Raw genomic sequence first — 24,742 nt, 5'->3', positions numbered from 1 at the left:
GCTTCATTTAAGCCATTTTTCAAGTCTCTGTGGTGTTCACGTCTGGAGTTATAAAGCTTTAAATAGGGTACCCCCTAAATGGGCAAGGATTGGCAAAATTTGGCTTGTGCCTTAAGAGGTTAAAAGATCATGCCATTGGCATGCTGATTGCAGGAATGCCCTGTACAGCTGTTGCCAGAGTAATGGGTGTTAATTTTTCCACCATAAGCCGCCTCCAGCGTCATTTCAGAGATTTTGGAAGTTCATCCAACAGGCCTCACAACCGCAGACCACATGTAACCACGCCAGCCCAGGACCGCCACATCCGACTTCTTCACCTGTGGGATCGTCTGAGGCCAGTCACACAGACAGCTGATGAAACAGTTGGTTTACACAACCGTAGAAGTTCTGCACAAACTGTCAGAATTCGCCTCAGGGAAGCTCATCTGCGTGCTCGACATCCTCACCAGGGTTTTGATTTGTCTACAGTTCGGCATCACAATCGACGAGAGTGAGCAAGAGCTCACCTTCGATGGCTACTGGCATGCTGGAGAATGGTCCTCTTCACGGTTGAATGAATCACAGTTTCAGCTGTACAGGGCAGATGGCAGGCAGCATGTATGGGGTCAGGTGGGTGAGTGGTTTGCTGATGTCAATGTTGTGAACAGAGTGGCCCGTGGTGGTGGGGTGTTGGTATGAGCAGGCATATCCTATGGGCAGAGAACTCAAGTGCATTTTATCCATGGCAATTTGAATGCACAGAGATATGATGAGATCCTGAGGCCCATTGCTCTGCCATTCATCCACCACCATCATCTCATGTTTCTCCATGACAATGCAGGGCCCAATGATGCAAGGATCTGTACACAGTTCCTCAAAGCTGAAAATGTCCCTGTTCTTCTATGGTCTGCATACTCACCAGACATGTCACCCATTGAGCATGTTTGGGATGCTCTGAACTGGCGCATACAACAGCGTTTTCCAGTTCCCACCAATATCCAACAACTTTGTACAGCTACTGAAAAGGAGTGGGACAAGATTCCACAGGTTACAATCAACAATTTGATCAATTTAATGCGAAGGAGATGTGTTGCGTTGCATGAGGCAAATGGTGGTTACACAAGATACTGATCGGTATTCTGTTCATTTCTTGGTATCATCTTGTATGGGGAATCTGTGACTCACAAATGCATATCTGTACCCCAATCACATGAAATCAATAGATAAGTGCTTAATGAATCTATTTCAGTTGACTGATTTACTTTTATTACCTTGGAACTCAATAAAATCTTCGAAATTGATAAGTGTTGCATTTATATTTTTGTTCAGTGTATATTGAGTGATGGGACAGTGGCACATTTTGTATTTTGTTGACTAGGTACTCCAGCACATTGGATTTTAAATAAAACAATGGTTAAACAGTCTGTCAGTATTAATTTGAGGGTATTTACGTCCATATTGGGTGATCCATGAAAATGTCTAGAGTTAATGCAAGGTGTGGAATTTTCATTTGGAGTCTTGTCTCTCAACATGAGAAAAATTAATTAGAGACCTAGCCAAAACATTTGGTGTCAAAATCAACTGTTTGATACATTGTTATGAAGCAAGAATGAAACTGGTGAGCTCAGAAAAAGCAAATAATCTGGTAGACTGAAGACTTTCTATGAAGAAAAACCAGTTTTCAACTGTCAAATATATCAATGACACTCACCAGGCATTGATTTGTAAAAGAACATTAAAAAGAAAAGACTACACCAGCATAACCTGATAGGGGTCACGACAACATGCAAACCACTAACCACTGGTAAACCTGAAGTGTGGAACAGAGCATTTGTAGCTTGCTAAAATGTACATTTAAAAAACAAGTTATGGAAGAAAGTTTTATGAACAGATGACACGAGTATTAACCTGTACCTCAAAAAAAGTATCCAAAATGAAAGAAATTGGAATTGCTCATGATCCAAAGCAACCCCCCTGCTCATCTATGAAACATGGTGGAGGTAGTGTCATGGCTTGGGCATGTACTTGTAACAATGTTTATCTATACACAGGAACTTTGGGGCCTCTGGCTCCCAGACCACGGGACTCAGTCATGTTCACCATTAACTTTTTTGGTTAACCAAGGAAGTATGCGCCCGTCCCCTTCCTCTTGTGACTCTGCAATAAACTCTCTGCATGATCAATTAAGCATCAGCTTGGGGCAAGGAACACCCCCTTTTTGGAGGAATGGGGAGCCCAATTTAACAAGCTTAAACATTAACACAGACATCAATGGTCTATCCATGTTTCATTTACGCTCCAATAGCACAAGCCAATCAAATGTTTGTGTGGCCAAAATAATAAACCAATCACATTACAGAGATCACACGTCGGGTTCCGTTGCGTCAGTGACCTTTGAGAATAAAAGTAATAAAAAAAACCTAACAACTTTGCCCTGAGGTAAGGCATTGCCTAACCGACCAGATGCGCATCTCCTTAAGGACATTGCCGGACTTTGCTGTGCTTCCCAACTCGCACCTTGCTGAAGATCTGCCTGAGTTGGCCTGCCACCGTCCGTGAAATAAACCAAGCCAGTTTATTTCTCATCTAGAGCTGTTTGAGGAACACGTATGCATATTTTCCTCCGTATCTCCCTTGCGGCCGGGACTGAAGTGGAAGATTTGTGCACATCCGTCGTCTTGACTGGAACCCATCACGACCCCGACTTTGCAGGAGAAGTTTCCCAAGTCCCTGCGCACCTGCACGAACCTCTGGGACCAGTGATGAGCTGACCAAGCATCACCTAACAGAATTAAGAACTGGCCCCCCTTACTATGACAGTTAAGTATTGAAATGCATTTTTGTCACATTTGACACTGACATCAAAGTATAGCATAGAGTACATTTTGAAATACCTCTTTAGGTTATTTTATTTCTGTTTGTGGTTGTGTTTTGTTTGTTGTGCGTATGTTGGTTGGGAATAGCAAAATCCCTGACCTTGTAGTTTACGTTGTTAAACTTTATTTGTTTATGAGACTGATATAACAAATTAAGCAAGTAACATAGAGTAGCGTGTCACTAACCAATAACACAAACTACGTTAAATGGTACTACTGCCAACCTCTTATGTTTAGCCATCGCAAAATCATTTCCTCATATAATCTTATTCATAAAATTATACAAATTATTGTTTTCCATTAGCCTGTTACCAACTCATCATTACCAATAAATGTATATTCTTTATTTCTAAACCGTTGTTGTGTCTGTGTTATTTCAATAAGTTGGGCTCTACTGACATCTCAAATTCTGATTGGTTGTTGAAACTCCATTCATCTGAGGAAACCTCACTAGATACTGTATGGCTGTCACTGGAACTGACTGACTAATCATTCTTCACTGTCAACTGGCTCACTTGCTCATTGATGATTTTACCGCTGATGGCAGCAGTTGAATGAAATCTCAATGGTACAGAAAGAGCCTATCTGCTCAGATTCAACCAAAGAACATATTGGATGGCCCTTCACCTTCCAGCATGGCAATGACCCAAAACACACTGCTAAAGGATCCAAGGATTTTTTCATGGACAAAAAGTAGAAAGTTCTTGAAGCAAGTGATCACGTCTACTCCCCTGTCCTGAATCAAAATAAACATGCAATTCACTTGCTGTAGACTGAAGGCAAAATGACAAAAAAGGAACTGAAGACGGTTGCAGTACAGGCCTGGCAGAGCAATGCCTGTCTGGTGATGTCTCTGGTGATGTCAATGGGACACAGACTTCAGGCAGCTGTTGAATGCAAATAATTTTCAACCAAGTACTAAATATTATGAATTTTTCAAATATTTTTAAATCTATCCATTACTTAAAATTGGGTGGACTATGTATAAAAATGGCTGTAGTTCCTACAAGGATCACCCAATATGAATATAAAAACCTACAAATTATGATGTAAATCATGATCTAAATACCCCTTAATACAGCCAGCACTTAATTGTTTATGTGTTTTGTTTGTTGTGCATATGTTGTATTGTTTATTGCATCACTGTTGCTTTTGTATTTAACAGCATATGCATCTAAATATGGTAAATATTTGCCATTTATCTCTGCTAGATCATATTTGACAATGAAAGTGTCATTCCTTTTTTATGATAAAGATGCTAATTATATATATATATATATATATATATATATATATATATAAAATCCACTATAAACTATGGAGGGGCATACATCATGTTGATCTGTGAAAAATTAAAATGAAACAACTTTTTATGTAGTAGATTATTGACATTTATTGTTTTTAACTGACATTCTCAATAATTTCAAAGAAACTATTCAGACACCATGTAGGCAAAAAAAGTTAAAGCAATTACAGATTATGAACAACAAATAGAAACGCAAAACAAGAACCAAATTTACAGTGGTTTAGTCACTGGTCATGAAATACATCTCTCAAAAGTGTCATTACAATTTTACTAAATGTTTAATACGGGTCAATTTGACCCAAACCGAACACAAGGGTTGAGCAGAGTAGGTCCTGCTGTACAGAGCTGAAGGAATAAGCACAACCTTGCTCAGTTCCTCTTTTCATAATCACAGTTCATCTTTTTATAATACGTACTTTACATCCAGACTCTTTTGCTTCCTGTCTTATTCTATTTACTTTGCACATGTAGTCACTACTCAGAAATAAAAAATTTAAAAAAAACAAAAAACATTTAGCTACTCTGAAACACCGGAACATCCAGAAGAGAAACAATTGTAATACACCAAAGACAAAGGACATAAAATGCATTATAGCTCTGAACAAAATAACACAATTACTCATTGAATGGATTTTACACAGTAAGTGTGGGTGCCACAAAGATGGCTATTTGTGTAACAAAGCCTGACTGTGGTCTCTAGGACTAGTGCACAAGCTCCAACAAGTGACAGACATTATCGCTAGCTGATGGGAGAGCTATATGCTGTGAGGAGTCAGTCTCTGTTAGTTGGATTTAATGTTTAAACTGTTTAAAATGTTTCAAAAATACTGAAACAGAATTCTCTTTTGTAGTTTTCACAATTACTGTAGACAACTGTGATTGCAGCATGCAGTGTTTTGATCAGACACATGGATATGTAACAGCTATTTGTAGTGGATCTTTGTGAGAGACACTGCTAGATTCCTTTGTGGGAAATACTTCCCCTGGTCACCTCTGTTCCTTGCCTACAGATGGACAGCGGTCAGGAGAGTATGAACTTTGCACAAAAGAGAAAAGAGAATCACTGACATCCTGTGACAGGACAGGGCATAGCAGGGAATAGCAGAACAGATGGTATAGTGGGTGTGTGCATGGGGGGAGTTGGTCCTGTTTTCCTACATGGGGAAGACTTTTTTTTGGGGAACAGACAAATTGGTGGACAAGCTGAACTCTTGGGGTTCCTTCCTGGTCTCAGCTGTGCAGCTGGACAAAGAGCTCTCATCTGGCAAGCTTGACAGGGGGATGCGAGCAGCAATGGTGGACATCTCGCCCATGTGGCTTTCTGCGGTTGCCCCGCGGTCAGAGGTCTGCCTCATGCTGGTCTCCCGAGTAGCACTGCTGCCTTTGAACATCTGGATCAGACACTTCCTGAACTGGACACAGGTCATAGGTCACAGGTTTGCTGATCAGTTTGATTCCATATATATGGTAGAGACTTGCAGTAAAACCCAGTCACATTTGTTTGCCATTCCTAATGACTAACAGTCAAGAGGAAGACACCACGGCAAACTCTGGTCCAACTCTAGTCTTGGAGATCTACTGTCCTGAAGGTTTTTACTCCAGCCTTAACAAAGCCCACCTCATTCCACAGCTAGAGATCTCACTGAGCTGCTAATTAGGGTATATTGTGCTTTCCTATATCAAACACAGGACAGACACTAATAAAATTGCAACTTGCAAAACAGAATTTGAAACACAGTCAATTACAGTTAATTTAATACGTACTTTAAACAAGTACGTATTAAACAATAAAGATTTACCAAACTGAGTTGAGTTGAGGGAATTGGAACACTCCAATGCACAGTTGAAATCATGCACAGTTGAAATCGAGCTATATTAGTAGCTCGATTTGGCCAAAGATGAGATTTAATTGGATTATTGTCGTTGTCCCAATATACATGACTCGGAAAGAATCAAATTATTGACCGAGGTGTGTCTGACTAAGGCTTCTTATAAATCCTGCTTCCTCCAATTTTGTCGCAACTTTTTTGAATAGTTTGTCATTCCGCGTTTTTCTTCCATCCATGTATTTTAGGATATTTAACTCCTTTAGTTGCGATAGCATGAAGTTGGTCTCCTCGTCCGTCCATAAATGTGTTTTTTTCGCCATGATACTAGGGAGGGCAAAATGGAGCTTTAGAATGTCGCCAGCAGTATATGTGCGTGAGCTCAACAATGGATTTCTAACAGAGAAGGTCGTTTGTCGCCTTTTTTTTTTAGTTCATTACAGTGGTGATAGAAGTGACAATAATTAAGTGGTACTGTGCTGTTAGCCTTTATTGATCGCTGTACAAGGTTAATGTGAAGTACAATCGGACAGCACTAACCTATAAAAATGTACTTTGAATGGCAGGCTACTTGCTCTATCGAACGGTAAATGTGAAAAACATTCGATTATGATCAGTGGCACAGAAAATTTTCAGTCACACCCTCAATAAATGGCAAAAGTCCCAGTAGAAGATTGAATTAAATCTTTTAAAGTTATACGTTTTCTGAAACGTTATCGATTCCGCTTGGCCACCGTGAGCATAAAGTTGCTATGTAAATTATGGAACATGCGCAGAACGCCTAGGCCAATTGTAGTCCGATTGAAGCGTATACATGCCGTAGTAAATCGACTCTGAACCGCATTATCTAGGTATGTTAGTCCGACTTTGAAAAATTAGACTTTGTACGATTTCAGTCGGACTACGATGTTTACATGATTTTTAAAAGTCCAGTTTTAGCTAGACTAATACAATAAATCGACTTTTTCAAGGATAATCATATTCATAGTGTAAGGTATATTAATGGTATACCGAAGTATGTTACAGGTTAGTCAGCTGGACACCCATGTCTCGTTGCACACTAAAAACCTTACCTTGTCATTCTTGAACCAAAAGTATGCCTGCACAAGCTGCACATGAAAGAGCCAAATTTGTGAGCATAAAACTCACAGTTCAGCCATTTGCAGGCTTATGAAGGTATGTTGGTGCATTTGCAGTATCCTTAATTTAACATCTTATTTAGGCTACAGCGAATCACACAATCAGCGAATGGTATAGCCTACTATTTGCATTTTGCATATGAAGCACAGCTTAAAACGCACAGTCAAAAAAAAATGTGTTTATTGTATGAAATACACAGTAAAATTTCCAGTGTTAATTAAACTCCTACATAGTTTATATGAGTCCACTCTGACCATAATGGACTCATATAAACTATGTAAGAGTTGATATAACACTGAACATTGTACAGTATATCTTCATTGGATGTGGGGAAATTTATGTACCTTCTGGTGCAACTTAAGAGTGTAGGGTATCCAGCACTACAAACAAAATGCGTATATTCCAGCTGTGGGAGCAATTTCTGATTTAATTAATCCAGATGCAAGATAGTGTAATGTTGCAAGGAGCTTGACTATTGCCAGGATGGGATGGGAAAGTTCCATGTCATATTTTATTTCTCCCAGAAGAGTAATTTTTTCTATGGCTGGGTGTTTGTCACAGCAGTTGCAGGTGGCATGGATTGCATTGCATTCGTCTCTTTTTGGCAGGGCCGTGAATTTCACCATTTCAGAGTTTTCGGTGATTTTTAAAGTGCGCTTCCTGTAGCTACGGTCAGTGACTCAAAGACTCAAACCTTGAAACTAGTGGCAAATCTAACTTTAAGGAAATAAAAACAAACATGCAGTAACCCTGAGTTTTATTATATTAGTAATGTAATTTGAGCATGCTCTGTATGATGTTTCTAACAATTTTCTGTTAAAGGCAAAAAGCATGCTCTCTCCATCATGGACAGACACAATTTAAGAAATTTCATGCAAAAAACTAAACTAAATTAGTAAATTAGACGGAATATATAACCAGCCACACTTATATCTCTGCCTGTTATTTGTGTGATTCTCCCTTAAATGCAAATGCATACTCACACAGATAGCATGCATACTGCGCTTCCAGCCCTGTGTGCCTGTTTGCTCCATATTATATCTGTGTCTAAAAATGGCCGGCTTTGTACTGTAAATCTGGCCCAATGTGTCTTACTCTGACAGGAGCTACAGATTGAAAGGAGGCAATAGCTCACATGAGTGTTTCAGAGGAGACTGCATGTTTGCCTGCAGCTATGAGCCTAGCTCATGAATGCAACTGGGAATTCTGAATTGGAAGAAAATAGAGGTAAAATGAAAAAAGGAACTACATGTATAATAGATTGGAATGATGGCTGTATTTTGTGCAGATGACAAGGGTGATGTGTGCATTGCATAAAAATGAATAATAATGTGGTATGAGAATTATACTGTTTTGTACACAGAGGTTGATCTCCTGCACAGGAGTCAGATAAAGGCCAGTGGCTCTTGTGACTGACATTTCTGACCCTGATTAAAGCAAAATGACCTGTGATTGCGCACTGGGATGTGGACCATGAGCAATAAGGCCAATGTGTGTATTGTGAAAGTGTGCTTTCGTGAGCTTATAGCAGCCTTCGTTTTAATTTACATTAATGCGCAGGTACGGTAACTGGATTGCTGCACTTCAACCCTAACCAGACAAGCCAGTATAGTACAAGAGGAAGATGGCTTCAAAGCTTTTTCGATGGGTTTGAAAGATGCACTATGATGGCTCTCATGACTTATCTCGAGATAGTGTCAAAGAAACCCTAAATTCTCCAATGTGGAGTACTTTAATATTGCAAATATGGAGGCATAAAACTGATCAAAAGTATAGAGTAATTGTAAATAGTCACATTTTATATTACGTATAACCAGTGTTACATAGTACTCACTCAATCAAAAGTTCATTTAAAATTTGAATTTTAAATTGATTACGCAATGTTACAATGACAGAGAAAAAAATACTACAAATTAAACACATCCTGTGATAATAATGGTGGTCATGGTAACACTATAGAGTTAGTAACCGTTACCAATGCTTATACAACTTCTATGAATAACCAATATTCTTTGTCCTATGGGTAGCCTATTACTGCGACAGTGTATTTATCCTTCACAAGACTCCACTCAGCCCCACACAATGGCAGAACAGGAGTCAGAGCCACACAATGGTACACTATTGGAGTCACTCCTGAATGACAGACCCAAGCAGAGGTGCAACAGCTGCTTCTCTCATGAGACTCTTCGGTCTCGAGTCTTGAGGCTTGATCAGAATCCCTGTCTGGACTCCCTGTGAAGTGAGCTAAAAGGAGGGGCCTCCCATTGCTTTTAGAGTCAGCCCCTCTCTCTGAACTGTCATCTGAGCAGCTGGGTCCTGACCGCAGCAGCCCGAGGTGCACACACAGCTCATGGGGCGCAGATGTGTGCCACCTGGGACTCAACCCCTGCAGCACCACCCTATCCCCTCCTTTCTCAACTGTGTCTCCATACCACTGTCACTGCAGACTGTGCACAAAGCCATGTAATACTGCAGATTACACAGAAATTCTGCACACTTAAACTGTAACAGTCATTATAGGTTAAATGGAACCTATGAGCCTATGTATCTTAAATTGTAACATTGTTTAATCATTACATATTGAATTAAAAACTTGAGCCACTAAATTTTAAATCAGGGGTGCCCAAGGGCCGATACATTTCAGAATTTCACAGCATTTTTGGTTATTCATTATTTTAGTAAAATGTCGTTTAGAGCAGTGACACACAATGATTGTTTAAAAGAAAAACCAGAAGACATCGCTAACTTCCAGGTCCACCACCTCTGGATTGAGTCGCAACAATCTTGACCTTTATAGATGAAATGGAAACGGCCCTGAACCATTACAGATTAAACAGTATCAGTGTGTGCCTGTTACAGATTAAACTGTGACAACCTTGAGCTGTTGCTGATGAATAGACATGCTGGATCAATTGTATTATTAAACACGTAACTGCCTTTGAACTGGGATTATTGCACTTTCAGTACACAATGCGAAGGCAACTGAGCGATGGCTAATGTTTTTTTAAACAGGCCTGTTTTGACTCCCCTGCATTCTGGATCTCATCTGATTAATTCATACAGCTCTGCATTATTGAAGGACAGAATGCTGACACTGGGGTCTCTCCACTGGCCCTGATATGCCACACTGTAGCAGAGAGGCTGACACAACGCCTGCTCTTAGAATTCCGGCATATTAATTATAGAGCTCTACATGGCCAAGAATAACAGGCCAGGTATCCATTCCTCTCATACAGAGTATGTTCTCATACACAGAATGACCCTATTTTCACATGAAAGCACAACTGTCAAATTCTAGATATAATTCACATCTGCAGCAGGCTTTTCTTGAATTGAAATGTGGCAGGCTTTCCAAATTGCTTATATGAGAAATGAGAAATTTCTCCCCCCTCAAAAAAACCCTGTAAAACAATTAGAAACGATATGTGCATCTGGCACAATTTCATCATGAATGTTATTGCATTTGAAGTTTTTTTTGGTTTTGACTGTTTTATTCTTTCATGCAATTAAGTGGATTCTACTCTAGTTAGTTTAGTGTATGTAATAAAAAAAAAAGTTTTTTTAAACTTGAAAAGCAGAGTGCTGACGACCATGCATGCCACTCAGGCACCCACTAGCAATGTGGTTTTCAACAGAAACCACCTACCTTCATAAAGTTTTGTGGTTTTTGTGTCTTTTTAGGGCAATTGTTGGTTTATTTCTGCCACATCTGCTAACTTTAAACATATATTTGTTTTTGGACATAATTCCATGAAAAAAGATCCAAAATATGTGTTAATGGTTTATTTAACACTTTACAATGGAATGAATGGGAAATGGTTTGGGATTTGGCAATTCTATGCAAATACCTGAATTATGTGATAATCTGTCATGCACATTAAGTGAATTTTGCAGTATTAACCTACACTGTTTTCGCCCATATCTATGCAGATTGAACTGAGAAATAAAATTGTGAAAAGGTTTTAATGTTGTATAGAGAACAATTAACACCAGTGACAAAAAGGATGGTGCCAGCATTCTTTGAGTGAATGTATAAACTTAAAAGATCAATTTTATACATTAAGTTTTGAGGTACAAAATTAAATGAATTTCAAGACATATTACAATTCCAAACACCACTATTCCTGCAGAATAACCCCATTCCGATGTGTAAATCCTTCAGAAAATGCTATATGCCCCCCCCCCCCCCCCCCCCCACACACACACACAATTCTGATTTACAATATGCAACCCTTCTATAATTAAAATTAGTCCTTTTTTTTTTGTCATGTGTTTAATTTTTTATAGCCTACATCTTAATGTATTGTGTGGTCGCTTGAAGACAAAAAGTTTACATTGTAAATGTAACCACATATTGGTAGACTGTGTTTGGTGGAGTTTGATGATGGCTAACCTAAGCCCTATTTTTAACCAGGAAAACCCCTGTGTGGAGCAGGATAGTCAAACAGTTTTCAAAGGACACCAAGAATAGCTGGTAACTGAAAAGGAGTTGCATGTGGAAAATCCAGATTATGGCTGGTTTCATTATTGGTTAATTTAATCTAAGATCCACAGCTACAAATGAGAATAGCCTATTTAAATGAGGTAACAGTAATGTAGCAATTCCAATGAAAGGATTATAATTCTTTAAATTGACACAAAAATAAATATTTGAGTCCCGAAAAGGACTTCAGAAGAAGTCTCAGAGAATCTACTGTAGATATGATTTATGTAACAAGCACATATCTTTGACAATTTGATATTGGAGGAGATATTTGTGTCTGTTGCATTCGGTCCAGCCTAGAACCAAACACAAGTTCTGTGTTCCTACACAGGTTCCAGGCAAAAACAATAAACTAAAACAACAAATGAAAGTTACAAAGACAGTTTTTCAGCTCGCTGTTGGTCTCAGCTGGCCAACTTTTCAGCTCAAGTTTCTTTCTCAGTTATTTGGTTCTCGGCCGAACAAACCTCAAAAACTTGCGCTCTCAGTGTGTGTGTGCTACTGGTCTTGGCTCTGTACAGTACCATGGAGAAGAACACATCTTTAAGCACCAGGGCTGATTAAATAACACAGCCCATCTTGTTCAAAATGTGTGTTCTCTCCACCGGTAGGCACAGCCAAGACAAATCACGTTCTCCACCGGACAGAATGTTACACTGTCTCTCTCAACATCCATCATTCATGTGTGATCGCTTGCGTGACCAATATGTTATATGTATAATCAACATTTGAACATTTCTAAATTGTGTCTTCCTTATACAAGCAATTGTCAAATGCATTGTGAAACAGATCTCAGGAAGGCTAATGTGCTGTATAGCTGTTTTTGTTTTGAGTTAGGTATTTTTTGAAAATGAAATGGGGGCAGCAAACTTTCCTCCCCCCAGAATAGAACAACTTCCAATGTTAATTCACAAAAAGGTCTTTGAAAAATGAAAAACACCAGGCTAGTTAAGTCTCATGCAGGTTGTGAGACTGCAATGACTGAGTGTCAGTTAAAGTAGCAATGAAACAATGTCACTAGAAATTATCATTAAGCAAAAACATACAAAAAACGGATGTGACATTTGACTAGATAGCCACAGTGCATTGAAAGAAGTATTTGCCCCTTTCCTGATTTCCTCTTTTATTGCATATTTGTCACATTGAATGGGATTAGACAAAATGTAATATCAGACAAAGGGAACCTGAGAAAACAGAAAAAATATTTTTAAAATTATTATTTCGTTTATTTAATGAAAAGTTATCTAATATTGTCTAATATTACATTTTGCATAAAGATCTGAAACCATATCGTGTGACAGATATGCAATAATAGAGTAAATCAGGAAGGGAGCAAATAATTGTTCGTGCTACTGTACCTTCATTTGACAATGCTCAGTCCTGCATATCTTCTATATGGGGCGTGCCGCCCCGCCAATGCATAACTTGGCGGGATGGCATACCTGCCATCTCAGTCAGGGAGAGGACATTCATACTCTTAAGACAGGCTAAGTGTGTGTGTAGCTCACATATTTCAAGCATCTATGTGTAGCAGAGCCCTGTATGTGGGATTGATAGTGGGGCCTTTTATATACTTTTAACTCACCCAGTAAATTTTATCTGCTTTTGATAATTTACATTATACATTCCTTTTACAAGAGTAGCAACACATTTGGTTCATGGTATATGTAGTAAAACAGTGCCACCCCATGTCCCCCTCACCCCACCCCCACCCAGCTCCTCTATTGCTCAGCTGCCTATTCCAATTCATAGAGGTTACCTGTTTGTTCATGAAGACATAGATGACTGGGTTGTAGACAGCAGCGGTTTTGGAGAAGAAGGCAGGTACAGCAGTGAGTCGTGGGTCCAGATAGATTGTGGGATAGGCGGTTACGGTGATGGAGAACACGGCGTAGGGCGTCCAACCCACCATAAAGGCAACGATCATGACGATGACCATTTGTGCCACCTCACCATCGGGCTTCCTGGTGTTACCCAGCCTGCCATGTGCATTGGACACCTTAAAATCCACGCAAAAGACACCTTCAGAGACAGCATACATGATTGTGATGTGACAGGCATGTGACCAGTTTTTCCAACTCTTATTCTCAAGGTGTCACTGTGGTTAATCTAATCACAGAAATAATGAGATAAAAACACAGGTACACAGTAATAAAATTGAGGAATAAATATAAAAAGTTCATCTGCACTAATCAATATTATGATGTTGTTAAAGGACAGTATCATTAAAATGAAAAATAACCTTATCAGAATTTACAAAACCACTTTTATATACAATACAACAATATAAACCTGGATTACCACACAGAAATTGATATTATTTGCTTAGGACAACATGCAATTTAGACCACGCCCAAAAGGCAAAAATACACATACTTTCAAATCTCAAAAACATCACAGGTGACAACTGAAGTTTGGGGGAAAATGTAAGGTTCTAGGGGCAGTCCCCAAGGTAAATTAAAATTCAGAGAGCAGGCATATTTTTATTTACAATTTAACAAAGATATTCCTTACTATAATGAATAAAAAAACATTTTAAAACTAACCATTGAATTGATTGTGAAGAGTGATCGTTGCCTATGTTTGGCAAATATAGGCAACATATATTTGCCAAACACCGGTGATAGGCAGTGGACCTGCTCAGGCTCTCACTTCACCAGTTGCCTCCTGATAGTTGTTCAGCAACGAAGGAATTTTTTTTTCCTTGGGCAATTTTGTTTTGGACAGTTCCATGGGACTTGATTTATTTATTTTGAGTGTTAGGCAGGGGAGTACATAATTGATTTGGCATGTTTGTTTTCTCTATTCTTCTGTTTTCTACCCCATCGTAAAGTGAAAACTCACTTTCAGGGCATTTTGATATTATTAATATTTTTTGTGCATGTTTCCTAGACAAAAGTTAGATAGTTTTCATACTAACAGAAGTTTCTGAAGACCAGCTTTACAATGGTGGGTATAGGGCATTGTAGTTTAAAACAAGAAAATATGACTCAAGTAAAATCAGTATGAGCAGCAACATCATATGTCCAGAGGTTCTATATATTAACAGGTTCATTTTATATAATTTACTCACAATTATAAATAGGGATGGGAATCAAGAACCAGTTCCCGTTGAGAACTGGTTCCAAGTTGTCCTATTCATTGGAATCGTATGCCTCCGAGCTTATCGATTCTGCTTATCGATGCCAGCATGTTTTTACGACAGCTGCGCATTGCAAAACAATGACGTAATGCCTTGGGGGAGGCACGCACGCCGCCTCTCTCACTGTGACGTACTTAAAGTTTATTCCAGCGTCCATTGCTATGCGGACACTGCCAGCCTTGATACATTCTGTTGCGATAAAGATTCTAAGACAACTCAGCAATTTATCTGGATTAACGGGTTATTTCATAGCCTAAAATGCGATCGTATTACTAAATGGCTACACATGTCATGTAATGTGCAAGTAGTTGGCTATTTCCCTGGATATTAAGTAGGCCTAAATGTTTTTACCAATAAATAATAATAAATGCGAATTTATCCATGGAAATAGCTATACGAAAAGGCAAAATAAATGTTGTGGTTGATGTCAGAAGGGAATGTCACTGACAAAAAAAAAGTTCGCTCTCTTTGCAGTGGTTTGGGCTGGAAACGAGCTGTAAGAGCGGGATATGCACAACACTGCCTACTGATTGCAGATAAGATCGCTGTGAGGATGCTTTACATAGAGGATTTCAGCTGCATGCTCCCATATTACTGAAAATTCTGTAGCGGTGACTAGCTATAAGTGCATATCCACGTATGACGAGTGCTGTGTAGCGCTGGCTAGCGCTAGAAGCTAGCTAATTGTTAAATAGTCTACTTACACCACTATATCACCGAGGTTCAGAAAATGTAAGCCAGTGTTTGGTTAATTTTATTATGCAAATTAATTTCATTGAAGGTTTCTACAACGGTGATCGTGACTACAACATTTATTTTGCCTTCTTGTCTATCTATTTTTGTGTATAAAATCGCATTTATTATTTTATTTTCTGTTAAAAACATTTAATTCATATCCAGGGAGATAGCCAACTACTTGCACGTTACATGACATGTGTAACCATTTACTAATATGATCGCATTTCAGGCTGGAAAATAAAGTTGACGCTGAAAACTTGTATGTAGGCCTGCTCTTTTTACACCCAGAAAATGTATCAGGCATCGATAAAGGAATCGATAAAGAGTCGGATCAATAAGCAGAATCGGTAATGGAATCGGTATCAATAAAATCTTATCAATTCCCATCCCTAATTATAAACATAAATCTCTGTTTTTATTTCATGCTGGTACTTCTTTCCTTCTCAATTCTTAGTGGTGCAAGGATGCCTGAAGTAATAATAACTATAATGGCTATTATTTGCCATCACTGTGAGTTGTATAAACACATACACATTTGTTTAACTGTTCCTCAGTCATATTTTTTCATTTTCACTTGACCTTAGCTGAATGCTAAAAAGCAGTCCCTTCACTTAAACAATAAGATAACCAATGCACTAACTAGCACTGTGTCCTACCATGCAGCATTTGGTGCCCATCCAAACAGATAGCACCCTAGATGACCACCTATGTTGCATATGATTAGGACCGCCTCTCTATGTGGGTGTAAGCTGTATGAACTGTATTAGATTTATAAATTTTAGATTAGATTTATAAGAATTACGGACTGGGTAACTCACAGGATATTAAACCTTCTATGTATAAAACTATGGTGAAATGCACTGCATACCATAGCACTGATCTAAAAAAAAAAAAAGATCAGTGTTAATTTTGTCAACTTTTGAACTTTTCAGAGGAGCAAGGATTTTTGACTCCAAAAAACTATATATTTTTCCTCTCACTTTTAATTTGGCGCTACTGTTTGAAGTAAATATTTGCACACATTTTCTTCAAAGTCAGTCCATAACTTAGACAGTCACGCATACTAAGAAGCACAGCTGGACTGGCCATGGGCAATTCTGGCCCCGCTTTGCAATCACAGTTCTCTTCCCCTGGTGCGTGCCTGTCAGGTCTATAATTGCCAGAACCAAATTCTGCTCCCAATCCCAGCTGCCTGCTAAAAAGCTTCACTTATGGTAATCGGATGATTAATCAATAAGGTAAGAGCACCGCAATGGGGTTATAGTTTAAAAAAAGGCTTCTGAGGACACTGTAGTGACCTCCTCTTGTTGGTAGGAGGGAATGACAAAAGGGTCCCTCCTCATGGGCTAGAACACAAAACAGATCAGCGTGTAAAATTTACTTTTTTATGCACTAGCCACTGTGTCTGGTAGATTCTCAACTTCTACCAGCCACTCACCTTTTTTACCAGCCACTTTTAAAAAATCAATATTAAAGCAGTGGCGACTGAGCTGAAAATTGGTGGGGCGCAAAACTTTCCTTTAAACTAATCATTGATCTCAACCTGTTTTCATTAATTTTACTTTATTATCAAGCGTGCCAACGATCGGACTAATCAAATGGCAAGCAGCCTAACACACAGCGTCTTCATACCGTGTTAGGGGGATTAAATCATAAATTCAATCCATCTGTTTTAATCACCAAGTAGTCTACACTCAAAAAACAAGATACACCAGTCTGTTATCTACCGTGTTAGCTTACAGAATAACCAGCAAAAACAAAACCTGCACTTCAAGATTGTTTGCAATCTATGCATTGCAGATATTTGTCATGAATACGAGTGCGGAGAAAGAAGTGCATGTATCTGCAAATAATGTTGATTAAAAATGTGCAAAATTTCGTACTGCAAATGAAAATAAATGTAGGCTATAAGGCCTAGGCTACTCGCTAAAACTGCCTATTTGGGGAGAGCAGGCTATATGCTATATGTGATAGTATTGAGTAGCCTATTTTGTGGATTAATTAATATTGATACTCCATCAGGGGAAGTTTCCGCCACTGCTTAGTGATTAAAACGGACTTTTCTAAATCACATTTATCATTTAATCTCCCTAACACAATGCGAAGAAGCTGTGTGTCACTTTACAGTTGATTAGTCAGATCATTTGCATGCTTGTTAATCACTGAAAATTTATTAAAACAGTTTGAGATCAATTAGTTTAAAGGAAAGTTTTGCGCCCCACCAATTTTCAGCTCAGTCGCCGCTAAAGGCTAAATACGACAGCGGCACTGGGAGCAATACTTTTTGATAGACAGCTCGAACACCTGATCATGTCGCCACTTCGTCTCGGGGCCGTGACTCGAGATGGGTTGCCAGGTTACTTCCATGTAAACAACGCGATAACAGTACAGGCAAAGTTTGGGCATCTGCGACTGTGGCATGTGAGCCTCACAAATTTACCAGCCACTTCGCAAAATCACCTGCATTTGGTGGGTGGCGGGTGTTAATTTTACACCCTGAAACAGATTTGAGATCAGTTTCATGTGGCACAAATAAATGATGCCAGCGGACACATACATGATATGGAATATCTGCAGAATGAGTGTAACATAAAGACACTGCTAAAGCATTGGACAAATGTTGTGAGAATGACCTTACTAGGGTGCTAGTTCTAAACATTGGCTGATATTCATGCTGAATGTGGGACCTGTGATCTCAAATTTGGCTGATCCAAACAGCCGATACCATGACACAAGAAAGTGACCAACTTCTCAGCATGTGAGAAGTGCACAGTTGCAGGAAGCGGGGTGCCGAGGAGGCTCATAATGAGTTACTGATTCTTAAAAATAGTGAATAAAATTAGCCTGTCCATAACCTAAATAATTAGATAGCAGAAAGTCTTGAAATGGCTTATTAATAATTTATATTTTAAGAAACTGTGTCACTGCATGTGTAAATGCATCCCAATCTAAGAATATTATAGAATTCAGAGAAACTGCCGCTAACCGGGAGTTGTGACAGCACAGCAACTGGCTTTCCGGGGAGCAATAAAGGCCATTTCTCCACCCTGGCAGGAGGAGCACGAGCCCTTGCACAAGTGTTGACTGGGAATGGCTGTTCAGTACAGCAGCGCATATTGTGGATGAAAAGAAAAAATTAAAAAAATTCTGAAATGTTTACTTAATGTTTATACGTTGCTCTGCATGTGCCTTAACTGAAGTTTTCAGGCGATGTTTTAGCTAGTTCATTCTTGTTCATCATCCATTAATAGCAGTGTTGGAGGTAGCAAACTTTAAACTTGTATCAACCTGTTTTCAAGCATTCCAATGATCTAAATTATCGCATCAGCTTTCAGCATAACATGCAATAAAGGCAAACAAAACCTGCACTTCAGGATTGTTTAAATGACGAAATCGGCGTATTGCAGATCTCTTCCATGAATATTCATATACTGAGTGAATATTCATGCAAAACATCTGAAATACATGAGAACAAAAAGTAAAGCTTTTAAATAATGTTAATAAAAAATGAACAATTTTGCAATGTAAATAAAAATAATTTTATTACTTGCCTAATAATGTAAATGAGGAGAACTGGCTATAGGCCTATCTGATGGTACTGAGTAATTTGTGAATTAATCGCTGTGATGTTAATCAAGTAAAAGTACTGAAAACAGGTCGAGATCATGAATCAGTTTAAGGGAAGGTCTTTCACTACGTCTGTTCTCAGTGCAGTGGTCATTGGTTATAGGCTACATTTGATAATAGTACAAAAATACAGGAGAAACTGAAGCTTCTGAAACTTCTGTTGATTTGGGTGGGTCTTTTCATTTCATAGGGCTTTAATTTCTTGTGCATGCAATAGCCTCCTGTAAGCCTTTATGATACCTTTATGAATAGCCCAAATCCCTCCGCATAAGCTGTACAAAGGGTTCATCGGAGTATCTGCATCTTTACCGTTGTACTGTAGAACCAGTCCCAGACAGTTTAAAAAGATTGCACCCACCTTGCTCATTACATTGGGAATCGGTACTAGCCGATTCTGTCTGCATGGATTTGGCATTGGTATTGGCAGCAAAGAATGTGGATCGGAGCATCCCTACTTACCTTCCTCAGCTTTTGCATGAGTTTGGCATAGGAGCCGATGATTACAGCCAGGGGTAGGACGAAACAGGTGCAGAAGAAAGTGATGATGTAAGTGTGGTCATAGTAGTTTGTGGAATACCTGTGAAACACACAGACACTGAGCTAAACAGCTCTATTCACTCAGTCTTAACAGTTTATTCCCTGCAGAAAATGCAGTGCTATTTTGTCTTTGTCATTAATTGGAGTTCCCCTGTGGCCACAACACTGACGAGCTGCATACTAGGGATGTATCTGAACCCGAATACTGTATTCCGGAAAGCACAAATAATGCGAACAGATATTTCTTCTACCCGAAGTTGCTTTTTATTATTTGGATTCGGGGGGAAAAAAAGTCAGCTCCATGTTGAGTTCTCATAGCCTCTATCTAACGTTACATGGGCAGAGGGGGGGGGGGGGGGGGGGGGGGGGGGCACCAGTTACGCACAACTGCTAGCTGTATCAGGAACTCTGGCACATAGCAGCTGCCTCTCTCACTGACTCACACACACACCAACAAACTTTGAGCCACCGTGCTGCAGAACGTTCAATAAATAAGTTCTGTGCGTCAGCCATTATGTTTCTTCAAATTGATTCATATCATTGTGGATGGCCACAAGAAAATGCCCATTCTGTTTGCAACATAGGACTTTGATTTCACTAACTATTCGTTTCATTTACAACACATTATTGAAAATTGATCGCAATATTTTGTAGTCAGTGCACAGGAGGCAGCGGGCTGAGAGCTGACCGTTCCCGGCTATCACTCAGGCACCTTTTCCACCAAGGCATTTTGAGGGCCAGTGCCTAATCACGAACCATTTCTTTGCTTTTCGACCACAAAAGAACCGGCTCTCGACCAGGAAAACTGGTTCCAAAGCGGCACCAACGCTTAGCTCGTCTAGAACCAAGAACCGCTTACGTCAGGGGCTGGGGGCAGGATTACCATGACCAACCAAGACCAACTAAAACTTTGTGACTGCCAGGTAGAGTGAGACCACCTTCGTTCGACAGACAGGAAAATGTAAACTGATTTGCAAGTATATATGAAATAGGCAAAATATCGGTAACAACCTGTACCTAGTTATGTAGTAAAAAATGTCCTTGTTATCCTCCAGTGGTTATTTTTTCAGTACTTTCATGATTTTTTTCTGTGCCGAAAAATAAGTCAGAGGTGGTCCAGCGCTATCTTTTGGTTGCTAAGGGAACATGTATCGACCACCCCATATAAATGAATGGAACTTGACATAAATTTGCTAGCATACTGTTTAAGTGTCCTGTCTTGCGTATTTGAGGTTAATATGAGAAAGGGTGGTCGCTAGCGGAGCTTTAGAATGTCACCAGCAGTGTATGCACGTGAGCTCGACAATACATTTCTCACAGAAAAGGTCGTTTGTCGCCTTTTTTTCAGTTCATTACAGTGGTGATAGAAGTGACAAGAATTAAGTGGAACTGTGCTGTTAGCCTTCACTGACCGCCGAACACAATTAATGTGAAGTAACTAGCGCAATCTGACAGCGCTAACCCATAAAAATGTACTTTGAATGGTAGGCTACTTGCTCAATTGAACAGTAAATGTGAAAAACATTTGATTATCAGCTTCACCAAAATTTTCTGTCACACCCTCAATAAACGACAAAAGTCCCAGTAGAAGACTGAATTAAATCTTTAAAAGTTATATATTTTCTGAATCGTTATCGATTCCGCTTGGTCACAGTGAGTGAAACTAGGCGATATGAGCGTATAGATGCTATGTACATTACGTCAGAAGGATTCAGCCTAGTTGTTTGCTACCTAAACTTCACAGCACACTCATCACCGTTAACTAAATGTTTATGTATGAAGTTGGTTTTTTACATTTAGTTTATTATCTGTATTTTTACAGGACATACATTAATAGGTAACAATGTTGCTGGGAAAGTGGAGACATATACAGACGTATACAGTGATGTAATTACGTGGCTCTGAAGACCGTGAAAAAGCAAACCGGTTCTTAGAAAGTTCGCAAGTTGAACCAACTGCGAACCGGCACTAGCACCAGCCCAGAACCAGCACTAGGTTTGCGTTGGTGGAAAAGAGGTGTCAGGGAAACTCTCGCATCGAGGAGGAGGAGGCATCAGGTGTGGGAGCTAGCGAGACAAAAGCCTAGTGTGGCACATTTCTAATTACCTTATGAAACAAATCAACCAATCATTTTTCACAAAGTATTGATTTAAGATGATTCTATTAGTCCAAATAAATTGAAATTAATATGAAAAAAATGTTCCATTGTGTTCTCGTAGATAATATAGGCCTATGCGGGAGTATTGGCAAACAGGAGTAAAAAAAAAAAAGCTATACAAATAAAATTGAAATGAATGGAAAAAATAATTTGTCAGGAATATCAGACTGTAGAATGCCTGAAGTGGCCAATCAGAATTGAGCATTCAACAAAGCTGTGCAATAAAAATAAGCAGTGTAATGATAGTAATAAATATAACATGCTGCTAGAAGGGACAAATCTCGCAACTTTTCATTTTGACAGAAGAGGATTGCAAGGTGAATATCGACAATAACAGTATAATGGTACATTGTATACTGTCCATTGGAAAGCCCATAAAACAAGTTCTAAGACCTGGGTCGGCAACCGGCAGCCCAAAGGAAATATCAGGCCCTCCAGCAATATTTGTGGGCTTGGTAATTTAGGAAAAATCGAGGTAATGTGGGCAAAGCTAAATTTCCCACTGGGTTAAATGGTAGAAGAGAGATCAGCTTTTAAAATTTTGACGGCAATGCAATTTTGACGGCAATGCAATTACGTAATTGCCACCCTGTACTTATAGCTCCAGCGGAGGCGGCCAGCCTCGTGGTCAGTTTGTCATGTTTCTAAACCCAATTCCCTTGTGTGCGTTGCCTCGCCTCAGATGCACCATCCACCACAGGCGCAACTTATCTAACCTGATCTACCCACCCTTGTCCACACCTCAGGAATTCACTGTCACAGATGGACTATGGAACTGCCAGTCAGCTGTCCAGAAATCTGACTTCATTACTGCCTTTGCCAAGACGAAGTCTCTTGACTTCCTGGCTCTCACAGAAACCTGGATCACTCCCGACAACACCGCCACCCCAGCTGCACTGTCTGCCGGATACTCCTTCTCGCACACCCCCAGGGCCTCTGGCCGAGGCGGGGGTACCGGTTTGCTCATTTCGTTGTCCTGGAAGTTCTGTGTCCTCCCCAGTCGTAACCATATTCCCATCTCCTTTGAATTCCATGAAATTACTGTAACTCATCCCTCAAAATTTCACATTATTGTTCTGTACCGTCCTCCAGGTCCACTCAGCTTTCCTGGACACTCTCCTGAGCTCCCTCCCTGAGGATGGCACTTCTGCTATTCTACTGGGAGACTTCAACCACCCACCAGAGACCTCCCAACTGTCCAGGGTTGCCTCACTCCTCCAGTCTTTTGCCCTATCCCAGTCTTCTTCTCCCCCCACACACAAGGCTGGTAACCAACTAGACCTTGTATTCACCAGAAGCTGCTCCATTCCCCAACTCACGGTAACGCCCCTCCATGTCTCAGACCACTTCTTTCTTTCTTTCTTTCTTTCTTTCTTTCTCTCTTCTACTTACTCCCCCACAATTCATTCAACAGCTCACCCACAGTAACTTTCAGGAGAAATCTCTCTACTCTTTCACAATCCTCCCTCATCTCCACTGCTCTCTCTACACTTTCCCCTCCTGCTTCTTTCTCTAACCTACCAGTTGACCTTGCTACCTCAACCTTCAACTCCTGCCTCTCCTAGTCCCTCGACTCACTTTGTCCTCTTGTCTCCAAACCAGCACGCTCTTTACCCCCCTGCCCGACTCACTTTGAACCCTCTTGTCTCCAAACCAGCACGCTCTTCACCCCCCTGCCCATGGCTGACTGAGTCACTACGCTCCAGCAGAACATCACTGCGGGCTGCAGAGAGGAAGTGGAGGAAATCCCAATCCTCTGATTACCTGACCGCATATCATACCCTGCTGGCGACTTTCACATCTGCCCTCACATCAGCTAAAGCCTCATTTTTCCAATCTAAGATCAGTGCATGTGTCTCTAACCCACGCAAACTATTCTCCACGTTCTCTTCCCTCCTCATTCCTCCTCCACCCCCATTGCCCTCTTCCCTTTCCGCAGATGACTTTCTGGCTGCCTTTGAAGGAAAGGTGGCTACAATCCGGTACTTCTTTGCCCATCCAGTGAGCCCCCCAACCCCCCGGGACAAACCCACAGGCACACTGACCTCCATTGAGATGCTGGAGGACTCTGATGTACTACAACTCATCACTTCTCATCGTGCAACCATCTGTCCACTTGACCCCATCCCATCTACAGTCCTCCAATCCATTTCCAGCGAGATCCTTCCCTATCTGTCCTCCATTGTTAATTCCTCTCTTGCCACTGGTCATGTTTCCTCTGATTTTAATATGGCTCACTTTACCCCATTCCTCAAGAAACCCACCTCAGACCCCTCCGATGTAATGAATTATCGACCCGTATCGCTTCTACCCTTTCTGTCCAAAGCCCTTGAACGAGCAGTGCTTAAACAACTAACCTCTTTTCTCCATCAGAACAACCTGCGAGACCCTGACCAGTCTGGCTTCCAATCCGGGCACTCAACAGAGACTGCGCTCCTGGCTGTGACGGAGGTACTCGCCACTGCAAGAGCCTCACGCCTCTCCTCTGTCCTGATCCTTCTTGACCTGTCTGCAGCATTCGACACGGTCAGCTACAAAATACTCCTCTCTACCTTGGCTGAGATGAGCATTGCTGGGACTGCCCTGTCTTGGTTCGCTTCCTATCTTGCAGATAGGTCCTACCAGGTCACCTGGATGGGGTCTGCCTCTGCTTCTCATCCCTTTGTTACGGGAGTGCCACAGGGATCTGTACTGTGTCCTCTGCTGTTCTCCATATACACCAAATCTCTTGGTTCAGTTATTAATTCACATGGCTTCTCCTATCATTGCTATGCAGATGACACACAACTCTTCTTTTCTTTCCCCCCCTCGGCCTCACAGGTCGATGATAAGATATCTTCCTGCCTGGCTGACATCTCCACCTGGATGGCCAGCCACCACCTGAAGCTCAACCTCAACAAAACTGAGCTGCTCTTCCTCCCATACAAGAC

At 40.4% G+C, this 24,742-nt stretch overlaps 1 protein-coding gene across 2 annotated transcripts in view; it reads right to left on the bottom strand.

The window, feature by feature from the left end:
* Window positions 1-4,311: 4,311 nt before the first annotated feature.
* valopb (vertebrate ancient long opsin b) overlaps window positions 4,312-24,742 on the bottom strand; it is a 35,383-nt gene continuing 14,952 nt past the window's right edge. Inside the window, exons 3-5 of one of the 2 annotated variants that reach the window (XM_035403407.1) lie at window positions 19,577-19,694; window positions 13,370-13,609; window positions 4,312-5,573 (exon numbers count right to left, since the gene is read on the bottom strand). In XM_035403407.1, coding sequence (XP_035259298.1) covers window positions 5,316-5,573; window positions 13,370-13,609; window positions 19,577-19,694 — 616 coding nt within the window. In that variant the 3' untranslated portion in view covers window positions 4,312-5,315. The remainder of the gene's footprint in view (window positions 5,574-13,369; window positions 13,610-19,576; window positions 19,695-24,742) is intronic. The other variant, XM_035403408.1, reaches the window with a different exon arrangement.

This window comes from Anguilla anguilla, chromosome 2, assembly GCF_013347855.1.
Source record: "Anguilla anguilla isolate fAngAng1 chromosome 2, fAngAng1.pri, whole genome shotgun sequence".
Taxonomy (NCBI): domain Eukaryota; kingdom Metazoa; phylum Chordata; class Actinopteri; order Anguilliformes; family Anguillidae; genus Anguilla; species Anguilla anguilla.
Note: the sequence above shows the minus strand (reverse complement) of the source record. Positions and strands in the feature narration are given on the sequence as shown.